The sequence below is a fragment of the Melospiza georgiana genome, chromosome 22, assembly GCF_028018845.1.
Source record: "Melospiza georgiana isolate bMelGeo1 chromosome 22, bMelGeo1.pri, whole genome shotgun sequence".
NCBI lineage: Eukaryota > Metazoa > Chordata > Aves > Passeriformes > Passerellidae > Melospiza > Melospiza georgiana.
In genome coordinates, this window is record NC_080451.1 from 4,494,228 (window position 1) to 4,514,134 (window position 19,907).

General features: G+C 55.4%; 1 protein-coding gene across 3 annotated transcripts in view; it reads left to right on the top strand.

Moving 5' to 3' along the window:
* The window catches only part of EPHB2 (EPH receptor B2), a 144,942-nt gene that overhangs the window by 92,336 nt on the left and 32,699 nt on the right, over positions 1 to 19,907 (top strand). For all 3 annotated transcript variants that reach the window (XM_058039501.1, XM_058039502.1, XM_058039503.1), the window contains exons 4-5: positions 5,249 to 5,404; positions 6,952 to 7,287. In XM_058039501.1, the coding sequence (XP_057895484.1) occupies positions 5,249 to 5,404; positions 6,952 to 7,287 (492 nt within the window). The remainder of the gene's footprint in view (positions 1 to 5,248; positions 5,405 to 6,951; positions 7,288 to 19,907) is intronic.

The following is a 19,907-nucleotide window of genomic DNA, read 5'->3' on the forward strand; positions in this document are numbered from 1 at the left end:
CCAGGGCATTGTTTTCCTCATTCTCCATAAGAGCCTCTCAGTGGGACTCATTTGATGTGGGGTCAGAGTGGGAGCAGCACTGTGCCGTGGGGCCAAGGCACCCCCCTGGGGTTTGTAGGGGGATGAGGTGGCAGCAGGGAGGGCTGTGGGGCCGGGACCCCAAGAGCATGGAGGAGGAATCCCAAAAGCATGGAGAGGGAGCCCACAGCCCCAGAGGAGGCAGGACGTGGCCAGGGGAGCAGCCCTGGGCCCTGCAGCAGCAGCAGGGAAGCTGCAGAGCCAGCCCCCAGCCCCGGCCCCCAGGGAGAGAGGAGCCAGGGGGAGATAAGGCTGGGGATTTAAGGCTCCTGGCAGATCCTGACAGCCAGGGCTGCCTGGCTTCCATCAGCCTTTAAAAATGCCTCTCTGGAGTTCAGGGATCCTTGCTGCCAGCAGAAACAGGGCCAGGCAGAGGGGCTGAGAAGAATCCTTCCTCCCTCAGAGCCCTCAGCATGGGCTGAAGGTGCCATTTTAGGAACTTTTATTGCAGGAGGGAGCTGCTTGCTCAGAGCTGTTTCCAGGAGGGGCCTGGGGTGGACTCTGAAGGCCAGGGCAGTTTGGGATGCAGGAGAGCCTGGCTGGAGCCTGCCCAGCTCACACTGGATTAATTAAACACTTGGTTAGAGAGAGGCAGTGAGACACAAAGGATCAGGGAACCCCTGTGTGGCCCCTCCTGCACGTTTGGCCAAAAGCTTTCCTTGAGCTTTGGGATGCCTTTCCCTGCTGAACTGCTGTGGGACAGGAGGGCTGGAAGCTTGGTGCCAGCAGCAGAGGTGGCCTTGCCTCCCACATCCTGGTGTGGTTCTCTGCAGGAGGGCAGGATCCTCAGTGGGGCCTTCCCATGGCAATCCCTTCCCTTCAGGAGCTGGACACAGTGACCAGGAGGGCAGGATCCTCTGTGGGGCCTTCCCATGGCAATCCCTTCCCTTCAGGAGCTGGACACAGTGATCCTTGTGGGTCTCTTTGTGCCTTCCCAGGGCAGGATCCTCAGTGGGGCCTTCCCATGGCAATCCCTTCCCTTCAGGAGCTGGACACAGTGAGCAGGAGGGCAGGATCCTCAGTGGGGCCTTCCCATGGCAATCCCTTCCCTTCAGGAGCTGGACACCATAATCCTTGTGGTTCTGTTTGTGCCTTCCCAGGGCAGGATCCTCTGTGGGGCCTTCCCATGGCAATCCCTTCCCTTCAGGAGCTGGACACCATAATCCTTGTGGTTCTGTTTGTGCCTTCCCAGGGCAGGATCCTCTGTGGGGCCTTCCCATGGCAATCCCTTCCCTTCAGGAGCTGGACACCATAATCCTTGTGGTTCTGTTTGTGCCTTCCCAGGGCAGGATCCTCTGTGGGGCCTTCCCATGGCAATCCCTTCCCTTCAGGAGCTGGACACCATAATCCTTGTGGTTCTGTTTGTGCCTTCCCAGGGCAGGATCCTCTGTGGGGCCTTCCCATGGCAATCCCTTCCCTTCAGGAGCTGGACACAGTAACCAGGAGGGCAGGATCTTCTGTGGGGCCTTCCCATGGCAATCCCTTCCCTTCAGGAGCTGGACACAGTGATCCTTGTGGGTCTCCTCCAGCTCAGTGTATTCTGTGATTCCCAAAGCCCATGGCTTCCCAGGCACAAGCAGCGTTCCATGCTCTGGGAGGGAGTGAGTGAGAAACAAGGAGCCCCAGTGTTGCTCAGCACCCCAGCCAGTGCTCCAGGCTGCCTCCAGGGCTGTACCCCAGCTGCCATGGGGCTGTGAAAGGTGCCTGTGAGCCCTGTTAGCCTCATCACTGCTGCAGTGATGGGGCCAGAGCCACTGGCACCGAAATCACCCTCCAGGGATGAAGGATGCTCGGATAAAGTAGAAATTTATGTGCTTCCACTGTTTCATTTCCCTCTTGGCAAGCAGGAATTCCTATGGATGTCCTTGCTGCAAGCCTCAGGAAAAGCAGCAATGTCCCAAAGCTGCTGTTACCTCCCAGGGCAGAAAGCTGGGGTGTCCTCATGTCTGTGTCAGGCTGGACATGAGGAAAAGGTTCCTCCCCCAGAGGGTGCTGGCACTGCCCAGGCTCCCCAGGGATGGGCACAGCCCCGAGGCTGCCACAGCAGCATTTGCTCAAGGCTCTCAGGGAGGCACAGGATGGGATTGTTGGGGTGTCTGTGCAGGGCCAGGAGCTGGGCTGGAGGATCCCTGGGGGTCCCTCCCAGCTCAGGATATTCCATGATTCTGTGATGCTTCCAGAACATGATGAGAACGTTCTCATTGTTCAGGCAGGAGGGGTTTTAGCCCCTGTGTGAAGGTTTCACTTTTGATTTGGTGTTTATTCTGGAAACAAGGAATTGGGTAAATTCCTAAAGAAAAACTGTTTTCTCACCCAAGGGAAGATCTGGAGGGAGCAGAACAATTTTGAAGACAGTGTTCATTTATTTTACTTCTGGAGGTTGTCATTACTGTACAAAAAATAAATCAATAGAAAAAAGGACTTTGCATCAAATTTCAGTGATTTTCCTGTCTTTACACATGATTTCAGAACATTTAGCTTTGGAGAAGTTCTGATTTTTTCAGGATTATTTTACCCATGTGGAACCTGCTGCTGGGGAGGAGGGGACTTGCCCAAACTCCTGGCTGTGTTTTGGTGGCTCATGCAAAGAGTTTCAGTGTCCCAGCTCGGCATTTTTGAGGAACAACCACTGAGCCTCAGTTTTTATCCCTGTCCAGCCATTGACCTGTGCCAGGGCCAGTGTGGGGAATGTTTTTATCCCTTGGAGCAGTCACTACACTCCACAGCCTGGGCACTTTTTGGATGTCTCTCTGTCTTGATGCAGAAGAAGCATTATAGGAAAGTATCTATTTTTAAAATAAACCTCAGGAAGGTGAAAGAGGCCCCTGTCTGAAACTATCCTTGCTGGAATGATCCTGCATTTCACCTGGGCTGTCAGATGAGAGCAATTTTATCTCTTGGTCTTTTGTGTGTCTCAAATATTGGTATTAGTGCAGGAAGCCTGTTATCATGTCCCCATTGCTTCTGGGGAATGCAGAACTGCCCAGCCATCACCTCTCCCAACAGCTTAACACCCTCTGAGATGGGCTGGTCCCGAGGGAAGGGGGTCAGGAATGGAATGGAGCAGGTGAGGGATCGATGGAAAGACCCAGGAACGTGAGGAGGATCCTGGTTCTCAACAGCTCCTTTGACCATGAGAGGAAGGAGGGACAGTGCCAGCAGGAGGGCTGATGGAATTTCTCTGTAGAGCTTTTCTCATTGGAAACTCAGGCTAATTCTGGAGAAAAGGAGATGGCAACTGAAGAAGAAATCCAACCTTCTTTTTTTCCTTTTTTCCCAGATAAGAAATAGCTACTTCTTAGCAATGGCTCTTGCTGACAGCAACCCCAGTGAATGTTTGTCCCAGGCTGTTTTCTGGTCTGCCTCATTCCTGGGAGCCTTGGCAGGTGACTGAAGGAAAAGTTTGTTAAACTTGTTTCAGCACAGGAACCACCTGCCTCCCCCCAGGCTCTTCAGGCTGTGTAAGAATTAACAGGAACAGAAAGTCACAACAGGAGTAACCGCAGAGGAACGGTCTGAGCTGAGCGGTTCCTTGGGCACTGGTGGTCCTGGGCTTGGATGGGACTTGGTGGTGTTGAAAGCTTTTATCCATGAGTGCTGAATCTGTTAGTGCTGGGTCACAGTGTGGTCCAGCCTTCACCGCTGTCTGCTGTGAGCACCACACACCTCTGTGCCCTGTGGGGCTGGACACACATGGGGTTTGAGTGGCTGCTGCTTGAGGAGCATCTTCCTCACCTGTGAGGGGCTCAGAGCCTGAAGGGAGAGCCCAGCCCTCTGCTACTGCTCAGCAGAACCAACAGTTTATTTGTAATATTGAGTCATAAAATCATTAAGGTTGGGAATGTCCCCTAGGATCATCAGCCCAGCACTGCCGTGTGGTCCCCAGGTGCCACATCTACAATGTCATGAAAACAAAACTCTGTGGGGAGTTGCAAAAGGACCCTGTGAGACAGTGTGACTAGGGAGAGAGAAGGCAATTGGAATTCAAAAGAATTGAGGTGATACAAATGGGAGAAAACAACCCCAGGTTCATGGGATGGTGCAATCACAGAATGGTTTGGGTTTGGAGCTGCCTTACAGACCATCTGCCATGGGGCATCTTTGGTAGACCAATTCACGCACACCTGTAGAGATGAGCTGGGAGCTGGCCCAGTGTCCCTCACAACTCAGATCTGGGGCTTTCACAGTCACTGGTTAAAAAATTATGTGGGCATTGCTGAGAAAAGAGAATAAAACAGTGAATGGTGTTATGCAGTGTGGGGCACGACAGAGATTTGGACAACTCTAGAGGTCGTGGACAAGGCAGATGGTGATTGAGTGTCCATCAGCTATGGAAATGTGGGATGGCATCAAGAATGGCAGCTTGGCTTGGAAGCAGAGAGCAGCAGTTTCTTCCTGCAGTGTGTGGTTACAGCACAGGGCTCTTTAGGGGTAAAACAGGTGCAGGACATCTGCAGGGAGTAAAAAACGGAGTGGGTAACAGGGAGAAACACCAACATGGGGTATTGAGTGCAAGGAGCTGCATCTCAGAAGGGAGCGGGGAAGTGTTGTGGGCAACACATGCACCTGGTTCATGCCCTGCTCCTTGGGTGGTCCTGGAATCATGGAATATCCTGACTTGGATGAGACCCACAGGGATCAAATCCAACCCTTGACCCTGCTCAGATCCCCCAACAATCCCACCCTGTGTGTCCCTGCAGCAGTGTCCAAATGCTCCTGGAGCTCTGGCAGCCTCAGGGCTGTGCCCATTCCCTGGGAGCCTGGGCAGTGGCAGCACCCTCTGGGGAAGAACCTTTCCTCATATCCAGCCTAAACGCCTCTGACAGTCGCTGTTGGGGGAGGATTCTGGTGTCCATGGTCTGACCTGGTACAGCCACTGACATCTTATGTAGCAGTGGCTGAAAATTCCCTCTGCACTCCTACAGTCCCTGTTCTGCAGAATAGAATCTGTTCTGTGCTTGGGGAACAGGGACAGAGGTGTCTATGTGGGGACCCACCTCTGCAGGTGCCTCCTCAGGGCCTTCCCAACAGCTGCACCTTCTCTGTGGTGCCCACCTGCAGTTGTCAGGATTTCCTTTGCACTCTGCAGAGCCCCAAGGATGGTTTGGGCAGCTCCAGGCATCCCCCCAGCCCCCTTCTCACTGCTCACCACTGCTCTCTTCTCTTCCAGGCTGTCCCTCAGGAACATTCAAGGCCAGCCAGGGGGATGAAGGGTGCGTCCACTGCCCCATCAACAGCCGGACAACCTCGGAAGGGGCCACAAACTGCGTGTGCCGGAATGGATATTACCGGGCAGATGCCGACCCCGTGGACATGCCGTGCACCAGTACGTGGGGCTGGGCAGCTGGGAGGGACCACGTGGTGGGGAAAGGACATGGCACTCAGTCAGAGCACTGAGGGATGCTTGACAAGGTGTCTGTCCCAGTGGGGTTTTGGGGGCACTACACAAACTAACTGGAAAATTTTGCCCGGACTTTCATACAATCAAATTAGCGTGGGGTAAGAGGACTGGTTTCATTCCCCCTCTTTGCTTTGGATGTCCAGCTTGCTGCACACATCCCTGACACCAAGAGAAGTAGGGATTTATTAAGAGGCCTCACATAGATCCACCTTGGGCAGCACAACCCAAAACGGCCATAGAAATGGATGACAGATCACGGGGTTTCACACTTTTATATGTTTTGGTCCATTTGCATATTGGAGCTAATTGTCCAATCACAGCTTTAGCCCATGCAGTCCCATCCTTCTTGTTTTTTCTCTTCAGCCCACATTGGTTATGCTTTTGAGTCTGAGATCTGGATCATTTGTCCTTGGTCCCCAGCTAGACCAGGAACTGTTTTATCTACCTACTCTGTGAAGAGAGCTCACCATCCCTTAATATGAAGCCTAGACTTACACACTAAAGCAGAATAGAACCTGAAAAATGTAAAAGCGAAAACCTGAGGCATCAGGGGTGGGCAGGGTCCCTGGGCAGTGCTGGCTGAGCCCCTGTGGGCTGGGAGCCCGTGTGGGCTGAGCCCCTGTGGGCTGGGAGCCCCTGTGGGCTGAACCCCTGTGGGCTGAGCTGCTGTGGGCTGAGGCCCTGTGGGCTGGGAGCCTGTGTGGGCTGAGCCCCTCTGGGCTGGGAGTCTCTGTGGGCTGGGAGCCCCTGTGGGCTGGGAGTCCCTGTGGGCTGAACCCCTGTGGGCTGAACCCCTGTGGGCTGAACCCCTGTGGGCTGAGGCCCTGTGGGCTGGGAGCCTGTGTGGGCTGAGCCCCTCTGGGCTGGGAGTCTCTGTGGGCTGGGAGCCCCTGTGGGCTGGGAGTCCCTGTGGGCTGAACCCATGTGGGCTGAGCCCCTGTGGGCTGAGCTGCTGTGGGCTGAGCTGCTGTGGGCTGAACCCCTGTGGGCTGAACCCCTGTGGGCTGAACCCATGTGGGCTGAGCTGCTGTGGGCTGAGCTGCTGTGGGCTGAACCCCTGTGGGCTGGGAGCCCCTGTGGGCTGAACCCCTGTGGGCTGAACCCCTGTGGGCTGAACCCCTGTGGGCTGGGAGCCCCTGTGGGCTGGGAGCCCCTGTGGGCTGAGCCCCTGTGGGCTGGGAGCCCCTGTGGGCTGAACCCCTGTGGGCTGAACCCCTGTGGGCTGGGAGCCCCTGTGGGCTGGGAGCCCCTGTGGGCTGGGAGCCCTTGTGGGCTGGGAGCCCCTGTGGGCTGGGAGCCCCTGTGGGCTGAACCCCTGTGGGCTGGGAGCCCCTGTGGGCTGGGAGCCCTTGTGGGCTGAACCCCTGTGGGCTGGGAGCCCCTGTGGGCTCGGCTCACAGAGCCTGCCCAGGGATGGGGAGGAGGAGGGCTGCAGCTGCTCACACCTTCCTGTGTGCTCCCTTTCTTTGCAGCCATCCCGTCCGCCCCGCAGGCCGTGATCTCCAGCGTGAACGAGACGTCGCTGATGCTGGAGTGGAGCCCCCCGCGGGACTCGGGGGGCCGCGAGGACCTGGTGTACAACATCATCTGCAAGAGCTGCGGGGCCGGCCGCGGGGCCTGCACGCGCTGCGGGGACAACGTGCAGTTCGCCCCGCGCCAGCTGGGCCTCACCGAGCCCCGCATCTACATCAGCGACCTGCTGGCCCACACCCAGTACACCTTCGAGATCCAGGCCGTCAACGGCGTCACCGACCAGAGCCCCTTCTCCCCGCAGTTCGCCTCTGTGAACATCACCACCAACCAGGCCGGTAAGGCCCTGTGCCCCTCCCTCACAGCTCCCACAGCAGGGTGGGCTGGGATGGGGGAATGCCCTGTGAAGGCTGAGCTAGAACACAGAGCTAAAGAATAGAGGAGGCATTTATTAAGAGGTCTCAAATAGATCCACCTTGGGCAGCACAACCCAAAATGGCCACAAAAATGGTTGACTGGTCACAGAATCTCACACTTTTATATGTTTTGGTCCGTTTGCATCTTGGAGCTAATTGTCAGCTTTAGCCCATGAAGTCCATCCTTCTTGTTTTCTCTCTTCAGCCCACATAATTTATGCTCTTGTGCCTGAGATTTGAATTAGCTGCCCTTGGGTCCCCAGCTAGAGCAGGAATACCTATTCTGTGAAGAGAGCTCACCATCCCCTAATATGAAGCCCAAACTTACACATTAAAGCAGAATAGAATCTGAAAAATATAAAAGCTAAATTTTATCAGGTATCAGGAATGGGCAGGGTCCCTGGGCAGTGCTGGCTGGGTCCCTGTGGGCTGGAAGGGGACAAGAGTGGGGTGAAGTGTTGCTTATTCCATAGTGTTGGTGGTGATGAGTGCCTGGCAATTCCTGAGTGAATCCCAAGCCCTGGGTGTCAAAATATCCCTTATTTCAGTGAAAAGCTGCAGCGTGCCCCAAGGCAGAGCTGCCTCTCCATCATGGCAGCAGAACAGCTGGTGACACTGTCCCCTGGTGTCACAGCATCACTCTCCAGCACTGGGTGTGACTGGGCCTGAGGCTGTTGCCTCCAAGCATCATTGCAGGCACCATCAGAGTGTTGCAGACACACTCCTGGTTCCTGGGGAGGGAAAGGGAAGGTGAGGTGTCTCCAGCATTTTGCTGGGAGCTGCACTCCCTGCTTGGACTGTAGAGAGAGCCAGAACAGACTGAGAAAGCAGAGGAGAGCTGCACAGGAGAGGGGCTGGGAGATGAATATTTGGGATAACAGTCTGGGAATCTGCTCCAGTTCCTGTGCCACTGCAGAGTCACCTGGTGAAGCAGCTGAAGCACAGAGCTGGGAGGGTTTCAGTGGGGTCTCCAGCTCTGTGCAGGGTGGGTTTGCTGGGGGAGGGATGGTGAGAGTGGCTGGTAGTGCTGCTCCCAGGAGGGTCCCCCTGGCAGCTGTGCTGGTGGCAGGAGCCCCACGGAGCTGCTGGCCAGGGCTGCCTTCCCAGCCCACCTGGAGCCATCTGGAGCTGGGCACAGCCTGGGGCTTGGCTGAGTGGCATTGAGGTGGAAGGATGCCAGTGAGGCACAGCCCTGCTGGGGAGCAGGAGAGATTCTGGTTCCTCTGAAGTGCCCTGGACACTTCCTGACCCCCAGGGCTGAATTTGGCAGCCGTGGGTGAATCACCTGGAGGCCATGGTGTGTCCTGGCTGCCAGGGGTGGTGCGTGGGGTGAAACAGCAGAAGGGCAGGTGGGCATCACTTGGGCATCACTTCCAGAGCCTGAGGACAGAGGGAACGTGCAGAAATGTCTGGAGTAATTATTATGGTGCCCTCTGATGTGGAGTTAGCTTGGGAGTGGGGCCAGGGTGTTTTTGAAGCCCTGGAGGCAGGTCTGACACAGGCTGAGCCATGGTTTGGCTCCAAGCAGAGACAGGCTGCCCCAAGGAGGGGGGAATGGGTCTGGATGACCAGCTTCCTTTATCTGATGGAGATGGGGTGGCTGAAATGCTGCCTGGAGCTGGGAAGGGGCTCTGCACCCTCCCACCGTGGTCCTGTACTATGGATTAATCATTTGATGCTCATATTTCATACTTGCATTTCTCTGCTGTGCTTGAACCTTCATGGATCACCCGTGGCTGCTCCCACCTGAGCAGAACCAGCGAGCTGAGTCGAAGGCAAATCCTTTTCAGTCCCCTGCATCCTCCTCCTTGTGTTTCCCTGGTTTGACACTCCTTTATTATCAGGGCTCACACTTCTCAGCCTCTGTGATGTCTCTCCTAATGTATCTATTCATTAGCACTAAACACTAACTGTCTGCTTGCTAATTCCTCTGTAATTAGAGGCTCTGGATTCTTCTGCTTACACTCGCACCGGCACTGCCTGGCAGCCTTGATGTAGATCATTAGCAGTTGGTAACAGAAGCTGCAGACACAAAGGCAGAGCTGGGACAGGAGAGTGGGGGGTGCTGGGGGAGAGGAGAGGGAGCAGAGGGAGGATGAGCCTCCCTCTGCCTTGGCTCTGGGTGGAGGAGCCAGCTGGGGCTGCGTTGTTGGATGTGTGATGGGGTTGTGCTCCTGCCACAGCTGGACAAAGCAAAGTGCCCACCACCCCTCGGGGTCCTGCAGCCCTGCAGGAAGCAAGGAAAACCCCCCCTGGTTCCCCAAGGGACACAGGGTGTGTGCTGGGGACCCTCTGTGATGCAGGACTGAGGAGAGATGCCCCATCACCAGCAGCATCCAGAACCTTCAGGTGTCACCAGTTCTTCAGCACCCACATTTTATAAGGGCATGGAGTGCCAGGACAAGGGAGGATGGCTCCCCCTGCCAGAGGACAGGGTTGGATGGAATATGGGGAAGGAATTCTTCCCTGGGAGGGTGAGGAGGCCCTGGCACAGGGTGCCCAGAGAAGCTGTAGTTGTCCCATCCCTGGAATTGCCCAAAACCAGGTTGGATGTGGCTTGGAGCAACCTGGGATAGTAGAAGCTGTCCCAGCCCATGGCAAGGAGTGATGAGCTTTTATATCCCTTGCAGTCCAAACCATTCTGGGATCCCAGGAGAAATCTCCTGTGAGAGTAAGGAAACACCCCCTCTAGAGCAGCCAGAGGGAGGGAAGGTCCTGAGTGTGCCCAGGTGGGTGGCACGTGCTGGGTGATGGTTGGGTGGCCATCATCCCATGGCCATGACCCCTTCCAGCTAACTGGATCCCCATGAACATGATCCTCCTGCCTTCCTGGGCAATGCCTTCTGGCACCTCTGAGCCCAGGCTGGGTTTTCTCTCTGCTCTTCTCAGCAGGCTCTCCTCGACCTCCAGCTCCTCCTGTGCATCTGCAGCTCACCTGCACTGCTGCTCCTCACACCCTGCAGCTGAGCAGTACCTCATCCCCAAAGCCCAGCATCCCTTCAGGAGGGAAATCCAGAACTGTCCATGTGCCCAGTCCTGTCTGCAGGGACCATGACAGAGCCTGGGTGCCACCAAAAGTCCTTTCCCAGCCATTCCTCAACAAATGATCTGTGCCAGGAGGGTGTCAGAGAGCCGTGCCAGCATCCCAAGGGGTCAAGGAGCTGAGCCCAGGGCTCTGGATAACAACACTTGACTAATTGAGAGCCTTGCCAGGCACCAGCTCTTGCTGGCAGCCCCTTACTACAAATTTGTGGCCTTTCTTTGGGGACTGCTGGGGATGGGGAGAGTCGTGGTGCTGTGAGGGTTGGCAGGCTCTGTCCACACCGTGGACAGGCTGAGTGCCCTGGGAAAGCTGAAGGAAAGGGCTCCATGGTCAGGAATGAGTTAATAGCAGTGGGAAGGGCACTTGTTGGTAACTGGCTGCTGTCACCTGAGGAGGGAGGAAGAAGCCTTGGGCTCTGGAGTATCCAGAGAGAAATTCAAGACCTCCCAGTGGTGGGGGTAAGAGAGCATCCAGGCCCTTGGGAATGTGTCCCTTTTGTGAGCAGCTCTTGTCACAGGGGATAAGGAGGGAGGATTAGTGCTGATGTCAGAGGCTCTTGGCTGCAAACAGAGCCACAGAGAGCCATAAAGGGCCCTTACAGAGGGAATACAAGGAGTGTGTGTGAAGGAAACCAATCCATTGTCCTGATAAACCCATCAGGATGATTTCTCCCCCTCTACAGATCCAGAAAAGTTGTTATGATTATTTGCATTATTATTCTGGGTGGCATTTTCCAGCAGTGTGTCATGACATGGTGATATGGGTTAGTGGACAAAGTGGCATTCAGTCAAAGGTTGGGCTTGATGATCTTGGAGGTTTTTCCCAACCTTCCATGATTCTGCAGGTCTCTTGGCCAGGAAGATGTGCAGCTCACAGCCCTGCCCCAGGTGCATGCCAGGCATCAGTAGGGTTTGAATTTCAGTGGCTGGCACAGCCCAGCTGGGGTCCCAGCCCTGCAGGGTCTTTTGGGTCCCCACAGGCCTTGGAGGAGCCCATGAGCTCGAGGACAGGTGGCCACAGTCCAAAGTGAGGACATGGGCCATGGCCCTGCTCTGCTGGGGTCTCCTAGCACTGGACTGAGCCCAGCCTGATCCTGCTACAAACCTTGAGGAGTTCATCCATGAGCGATGGAGCACGGGTGAGACACACCCCAGGCTGTGCAGAAAGGAAGGGTTTCCCCCTCACCTTCAATCAAAGCAATTCCCTTGCAGCCACAGCCCTGGAGCTCTGCTGGCAGAGGCAGCAGGGCCACGGAGAGGTTGGGGATCAGGTGAGGTGAAGGGGTGGGGTGGGCAGGACCAGACCTTCTCAGCAGCCATCCCAGCCTGCTGTTTGCTTGTCACATCAGTGATGCTGCTGGCTAGACAGGGACAGGAGGCTTGTACTGCCTGGGGCACAGGGAGCCTTGCTTTTATCTTCTCACTTTCAGTGTGTGTCAGAGGATGTGTCTGGCTCCCTGCTTGTGAGGGAGGCACAGGAGGGCCTGTGCTGCTCTGGACACGAGCAGGAGCAGTGGCTCCTCCTGTTCTCTCTCGTGCTGCTCAGCTGGGCCCTGCTGCAGCCAGGAGTTAGTGTCTGTGAAACCAAACCTGGGAAAGTGCAGAAATTACCTCAAAGGGCTGGAATGAGCTTTCCAGAGCTTCAAAGCTCTGAGTATTTGTTTATCATAGAATCCCAGAATGGTTTGGGTTGGAAGGGACTTCAAAGATTACCCAGTCCCACCTCCTGCCATGGGCAGCGACACCTTCCACTTGCACAGGTTGCTCCAAGCCCCATCCAAGCTGGCCTTGAACTTCAACAAGATTTGGACACTCCACTTGCCTGTTTCTTCCAGAATAAAAGGCAGGAAGTTGTAACATTTGAGTATCTCAGGTTCCTCATCCAACTTCCCACTTACAGCATGGCTGCTGCCAGCAGTTGTTGGTTATCTCCAAAGGCAGAGCTCTCCCCAAGTCCCACTGACTTGTCCCACATCTGCACCGCCCTCCTGGGGAGGGAACTTCTTCCAATGGCCAACCTGACCCTCCCAAGCTATGATTTATGGCCATTGCTCTTCATTTGACTAAGCTTCCAAGGTTCTAGCCCAGAGATGTTTTAGATCAGCCTGAATACCAGTTCAAATCCCAGAATCCCAGAATCTGGTTTGTGCTGGAGGGACCTTAAAGCTCAGCTCATTCTACCCCCTCTCATGGGCAGGGACATCTTCCACTAGACCAGGCTGCTCCCTCCAAGCCCTGTCCAGCCTGGCCTGTGACACTTCTAGGGATGGGAATTTTCCTCCAATTCAGTCCTGGCTTTAGCTAAAACACCTTTCAGGAAGAGAATTAGTCTTGAGCCATCAAGGACAGGCAGCCCAGCAGCTCCTTGTACATGAGCCTGTGTAGATTGCTGCTTTTTTTTTCCCAATGAAATCACTGCTTCTCTAAGGAAATACAGGACACCAGTCTGTATTTCTGTGTCTGTCAGGACACCAGTAAAACATTTGATTTGGGGAACTGCAAGCTGGAAGTGGTTCTGTGCAGTCTGTCCAGGAACTGCAGAAATGGGAGACCACAATGACCCGAGTGGGGAAGCCTCAGCTGAGCTGAGGTGACTGAGGTCCATGAGAGGCACCTTCATACTTCTTGATGTTTCAAGACCTGCTAGGATACTTCTTGTGCAGAAAACTGACACAAAAGGGACAAAAGCAGAAATTTCCTGAGCTTTGGAGCCATCTCACACATGGAGGAGCCAGGACAAAGCCTGTTTCTCTGTGTGACAGAGCAAGCTGGAGGATCTGCTGGGCTGCTGTCCTGAGGTCACTTAAATCCCAGGTTTCATCTTTTGGAGACTTCCCTGGTTGTGTTTCTGTGACAATTCAGCCTGTTCCCATGCTCCAAACCTCCTGAAACCTTGACATCCTCATGGCTGCTTCTCTTACCCTGTTAAGATCCAGACCTTACCTTCCATGGACCTGTGTAACCATCCTGGTTCCATCATCTATCTCCTCTCCCTCTTCCATTTACCCACAGCTCCCATCTCCACCCTGATGGCCACCAAAACGTGATGTGGCTTTGCTTTTGCTGCCCTCCTCCCCTCTCTTGTTGCCCCAGCCTGTTGCCTTCACTGCATCCCCCAGCCTGCAGCAGCTGGCAGTGAGTGCCCAGGAGGGACCCTGCCGTGCCCAGATCCCTTCTCCTGTGCCACTGGAGACCATCTGCAGCAGATGGCAGGAGCTCTGTCAGCTGCTGGCTCTTCAGGAGCCTCTTCCCTCTCCTGTGGTGGGCAGTTGGGGGATGTTGGCAGAGCAGGGGATGGGCTGCACTGCTGGAGCTTCCCGAGCAGATGCCCTTCCTTGCCCGCCTCCATCTCTGTGGGCTCCTCCTCCTGCTGACTCCCAGCCTTCCCTGTTGCATAAATTACACCATGAGTTTGAGGATCTTTTTCCCACATCTGCCTGGGGCTTCAGAAACCTATTGCAGTGCATCTGGATCTGACTTTGGTCAGAAACAACAGTCTGGCCATGATGGATGTGGTGGAAAGTCCCTTCTGCTGAACCAGGGGCTCCCTCAGTGTGCCCCCATCCCTGCTCTGTGCTGTGCTGGGAGCTGATGGGAAGGCTCCAGGGCTCTCCTTTTCTCCTGTGTTGCAGATGGCTGATTTATGTCTCCTGCTGCCCTTGGCAAACACAGCCCTGGGGCAGTGCCCTGGGGCAGCTGGGGAAGCTGGCAGTTGTTCCAAAGGAGTTACTGCAACTTCCTGGCTGGGTGTCCTCCAGTCCTTTTTGGGGTCCCCGTGGGAAGGGCTGAGTCTCTGTGTGCCCCTGTGCAAGCAGGGAGATGCTCACAGTGCCTGGCCCTCCACAGGCTGCTCCATGGCCATCCCTGCCCTGGCAGGGTGCAGGAGGCAGCTGCACCTCTGGGGCTGGGCAGGGAATGCTCTTCCCAAGAGAAAATGGGATTTCCAGAACTTTCCCCTACACAGGGAACCTGCTGGTGTTTGCCAATGCAAGAGAGCAAGGGAAAAGGTTCAGTCACAAATTAACAAGACTTAGTGATGCTGCAAGGGCTGGAGCCCCTCCAGAGCCAGGCTGGGAGAGCTGGGGGTGCTCACCTGGACAAGAGGAGGCTCCAGGGAGAGCTCAGAGCCCTTCCAGGGCCTAAAGGGGCTCCAGGAGAGCTGGAGAGGGACTGGGGACAGGGCATGGAGGGACAGGACACAGGGAATGGCTTCCACTGCCAGAGGGCAGGGCTGGATGGGATATTGGGAAGGGATTCCTGGCTGTGAGGGTGGGCAGGCCCTGGCACAGGGTGCCCAGAGCAGCTGTGGCTGCCCCTGGATCCCTGGCAGTGCCCAAGGCCAGGCTGGATGGGGCTGGGAGCACCGTGGGCTATGGAAGGTGTCCCTGCCATGGCAGGGGTGGAAAGGTCCCTTCCAAGCTGAACCATTCTGTGGTTGCATGGATGCTCTGCAGCAGACATGTCTTTCAAGGACTATAGCTCTAAGCTTTCTATGTTTGAAATTTTGAAGTCAGATTGTTCCTAAGGGCAGTTATCATTGCAATTAATGCAATTAATGACAACAATTAATGACAGCAATTAATTGGCACTTTTTGGGAAAGTATATTTTTATGGAAAATCTGGGGGGCAGGTTGGAGGAGGGGGGGTCTGCCTCCCTCTGTGTTCCTACTTCCCTGCAGCTTTTGCTGGGGACATGCCGTGATCTGGAGCAGATGAGTTTTCCACGTGCAGAGGGGTCCAGGAGGTGGGGACACCCTTGGCACCTTGTGAGCCCAAAGCTGCTCTGGCAGCAGTGTGGGGGGTGCCAGGAGCCTCTGGAGCAGCTCCTCTGTGTGGGAACAAAGCCCTGCAGGCCGGGTGACACATGCAAACGGGACTGCAAACCCCCCTGAACAAAGAGCTCAAACACAGCCAAAGCCTCGGCTGCCTGGGCCAAGTCCTGGCCTTGTGGCATTAGCAACTGCTCTAAAGGCTGTAATCTACACCAAAGCCTGCCTTGATTTGAGTGGGGCTGCAGCCAGCACCAGCTTTGGGCTGCTTCGCCATGTTTTTAAGATTTTCCAGCATTTGTAGTTCCAGACTCAAGGAGCTGCAGGCTGGGCCCACTGGGAAGTTTTCCAGACACTTGACACAGCGTGGGTACCTCTCTGATGGGGCCACCTTGCCAAGAACCTCGGAACAAAAACCTCACACACTGTGAAACACCGATTTTCCAGAGCTCCAGCGAGTCCAGGAATATCCCAGACCTGAGAATTTTTACTCCTTTAAGGGCAAATGTTGCTTATTAAAGAGTCCCCAGTGCTGCCATTCCTTGCTTTCCTCAGCTTCTGCTGGAGAGAATTGGCTCCAAAAATGTGTGGCTCCTGAACATGGCATCACAGGGGCAGAACTGGGAAAGGAGCTGGGGGGACAAATGTTGTAATAGTCCAGGAATAATGAACCCTTTCAGCAGGAGGGCCACAGACACACAAGTGCTGGTGGAGGGACTTCTGGAGGTCTCCAGCCTAACCTCCCATGCAAAGCAGGGTCACCATGGAGGGCAGGTGAAGAATCCTCCCTTCTTCCCTTCCTCATCCAGGTATTCCTCACTGTGGTGCATTCAGTGCTCGTGCTGGAGGAAGGCATCTGAGTTCAAATGCATTCTCCAGGAGGGCCCATGGTCTGTGATGCTTAAATGGCCAGAGGGAGTTTTACCCAGAAAAGCAAAAAATGAGGGAGGTTTTAACCAGAGAAACCAATTTTCAGTTCAGTACCTGGATGGGTTTGGACTCTGAGCTGAACAGGAGCACAAGAACCAGGGTCCTTGGGGTCAGTGGTGGCACCTGGAGTGGGGACAGTTGGACCATTGTACAGTGACAGTCTGTACTGTCCCACCTGCTGGGGACTGTGTGGGCCTGGGGTGCCGTGGGGCAAGGAGGGAGAGCTGCAGGTGAGACAGTGGTGAGACACATCCAGGTCTCTGGGAATGAATGTGGGCTCAGTTGTCCTGTCTGTCCCTCTGCCCATGGTGGACAAACAGTGCTCACCCCCACCCCTGTGCCTTGCACAGAGGCCCTGTGTGCTCCTGCCACTGCAAACACAGTTCTCCAGACTGCTGGAGCCTGGATCCCCAGCCCTGAGGACTGAAGGGCAGGACAGCCCTTGCTCTGTGACTGATCACAGCAGTGTCCTGGCTGCTGCACAGCATCACCTCCAGCCTCACTGCACGGGGTGTGGGAACACTGTCCTGGGCAATGCCCTGCTCTGGACCCACAGGGGATGCTCTGGACCCTCAGGGAATGCTCTGGACCCATAGGGAATGCTCTGGACCCACAGGGAATGCTCTGGACCCACAGGGGATGCTCTGGACCCTCAGGGAATGTTCTGAACCCTCAGGGAATGCTCTGGACCCACAGGGAATGTTCTGAACCCTCAGGGGATGCTCTGGACCCTCAGGGAATACTCTGGACCACAGGGGATGCTCTGGACCCTCAGGGAATGCTCTGGACCCACAGGGGATGTTCTGGACCCTCAGGGAATGCTCTGGACCCACAGGGGATGCTCTGGACCCACAGGGGATGCTCTGGACCCACAGGGGATGCTCTGGACCCTCAGGGAATGCTCTGAACCCTCAGGGAATGCTCTGGACCCTCAGGGAATGCTCTGGACCCAGAGGGGATGCTCTGGACTATAGGGAATGCTCTGGACCACAGGGAATGCTCTGGACCCTCAGGGAATGCTCTGGACCCACAGGGGATGCTCTGGACTATAGGGAATGCTCTGGACCACAGGGAATGCTCTGGACCCTCAGGGGATGCTCTGGACCCTCAGGGAATGCTCTGGACCCACAGGGGATGCTCTGGACTCTCAGGGAATGCTCTGGACCCTCAGGGAATGCTCTGGACCAGAGGGAATGCTCTGGACCACAGGGGATGCTCTGGACCCTCAGAGAATGCTCTGGACCCACAGGGAATGCTCTGGACCCTCAGGGAATGCTCTGGACCAGAGGGAATGCTCTGGACCACAGGGGATGCTCTGGACCCTCAGGGAATGCTCTGGACCCTCGGGGAATGCTCTGAACCCTCAGGGAATGCTCTGGACCCACAGGGGATGCTCTGGACTCTCAGGGAATGCTCTGGACCCTCAGGGAATGCTCTGGACCAGAGGGAATGCTCTGGACCACAGGGGATGCTCTGGACCCTCAGAGAATGCTCTGGACCCACAGGGAATGCTCTGGACCCTCAGGGAATGCTCTGGACCAGAGGGAATGCTCTGGACCACAGGGGATGCTCTGGACCCTCAGGGAATGCTCTGGACCCTCGGGGAATGCTCTGAACCCTCAGGGAATGCTCTGGACCCACAGGGGATGCTCTGGACCACAGGGGATGCTCTGAACCCACAGGGGATGCTCTGGACCCACAGGGGATGCTCTGGACCCTCAGGGAATCCTGCTCCCCACATGTTGGAGCTGCCTGGGTCCCCCACTCAGACTGAGTCCCTGGCTGAAGGCAGTGAGGGGAAAGCTTGCCCCCTTCCCCCAAGGCTTTCCAAGTCTCCCCCTTTGCACAGTGGCAGGACAGTCACAGGCATCCCCTGCCAGATGCTCTGACAGAAATTCTGCCCTGACAGAGCCTTCTCCCCCACATCTCCCCACTCCCTGCCCTGTCCCGTGGCCTCTGGACTGGCTGGTGCCTTGCAGCATCATGGTGCATTTCCCTGGCACTCTGTCTTCAGCCGGGGGTCAGGCAGTTAATCCTGACCCCGATCACAGCCGCTGCTGCACGGGGTAATTGAAAATGCCAGAATTCCCTGCTGACCTTCCTATAATAAAAGCAGTTCCCCCCATCCAGTAACCTGACACTCCAGGGACCGAGATCTGTCAGGAGGGCTCCGAGGAGATGCTGGAAAGCTCCCAGCTGTTCACCTCGCCTTTTCCCCTGGGTGATTTCAAAGTGTTGCCAGGGAGAGGCCACGGGCTGGGCTGGCTTTGCTCTCTCTGAGTCGTGAGTGTTTTCCAGAGCAAATGTTGACTCTGTCTGACATGACATGGGTTAGTGGAATTAAAGTGATCAGAGATAGGGGGTTTGCTGCCTGTAACCTGATTCTCCCAGCTAAGCCAGCAGAGGAATGGATGCTTTGATTTTAGCGGGATCTCGACAGCGCTGCCCCACTAGGCAGGAGTAGGGGCTCAGCCTTGGGACTGGCAGGTGAGGGGGGGCTGGCTGCAGACTGGGGGGAAGATTGCATGGGTCTAAATGGGTCTAAAGATGATGAAAGAGAAGCTGTGGAGAGATCCTCGTGTCCCCCCTGCAGGCTGGAGCCACACAGTCCCACCAGACACTCCCAGGAGATGCTGCCAGCAGAGTCTGAGCCCCTGGGCTGCTCCCTGCAGTGCTGCCCTGGCTGCTGCCAGGGTCTTTTCCCATTTTATTCCCTTTACAGCACTGCTCCAGCTTCCCAGCCTGCACACTGTGACCTTCCAGGTCACAGCAGCACCAAAGCTGCAAAGTGGCCCTGGAGTGCCATGGAGATTTGTGTAGCTGGATGTGGGCTTGGTTTATTTGAGCCAGACTTCCTAAAAAACACTGGCAGTGATGGTGGCCCAAGAGTCAGGACCTGACACAGAAAATTGGCCTCTGCTATCAAAGTCTATTAGACAAGGATGCCCTGATGGGTCCTTTGGGATGGGATGAGCCAGAATACACAGAATCATAAAATCACAGAATCTCAGACTGGGTTGTGTTGAAAGGGACCTTGAAGATCATTTTATTCTACCCCCTCCCATGGGCAGGGACACCTTCCACTATCCCAGGCTGCTCCAAGCCCACCCAGCCTGGCCTTAGACTCTTCCAGGGGTGAGGCAGATAGAGGTGGGATAGGAGGGAGGTGAGCTCAGGATGTTGAAAAAGCAGGGCTGGGAGAAAGGAATAGATCCCAGATGGAAGCTCTTGTTGAATAAAAGAGAAATATGTCCTAGGAGATGTCCTGGGGCTCCTGGAACTGCTCAGAGTTGTGGTGTTGTGGGGATGGGTTAGAGAGACAAACACATGAGCTGCCTAAGAACCCTCAAATCAACTCAGAGGCATAGAAGCAAAGAGAAAAATGGGCCTATTTCTTTCTCATTGCCCCAAAACAATTCTTCATTGTGTGATGCCCTCCTGCTGCTTTTTGTCAGCTTTCTCCTAATGAATTTCCCTGGGCTTTAGAGACAATTACATGAACTTTGGATGCATCGAGGATCTCTCACCCCACTCCCAGCAGAACTGGGATGATAGGAAATGCAGGAACAGCCTCCTCCCCTCCCTGAGCTGGGGGCACAGCCAAAAATACCCAGTGGAAGTGCCCAGGGGAGAGGGAAGAGCAGCTCTGCAGGGCTGAGCTGAGGCAGGGAAGTGTCACCTTGGACACACTCAGGAATATCAAACCTCAGCAAGGAGATGGGTGCTGGGTACTGAACTCAGTTTTGAGGTTTATGTTTGAAAAGGAGATTAACAAAAAATTAGAAAAGATAGAGGAGGAAG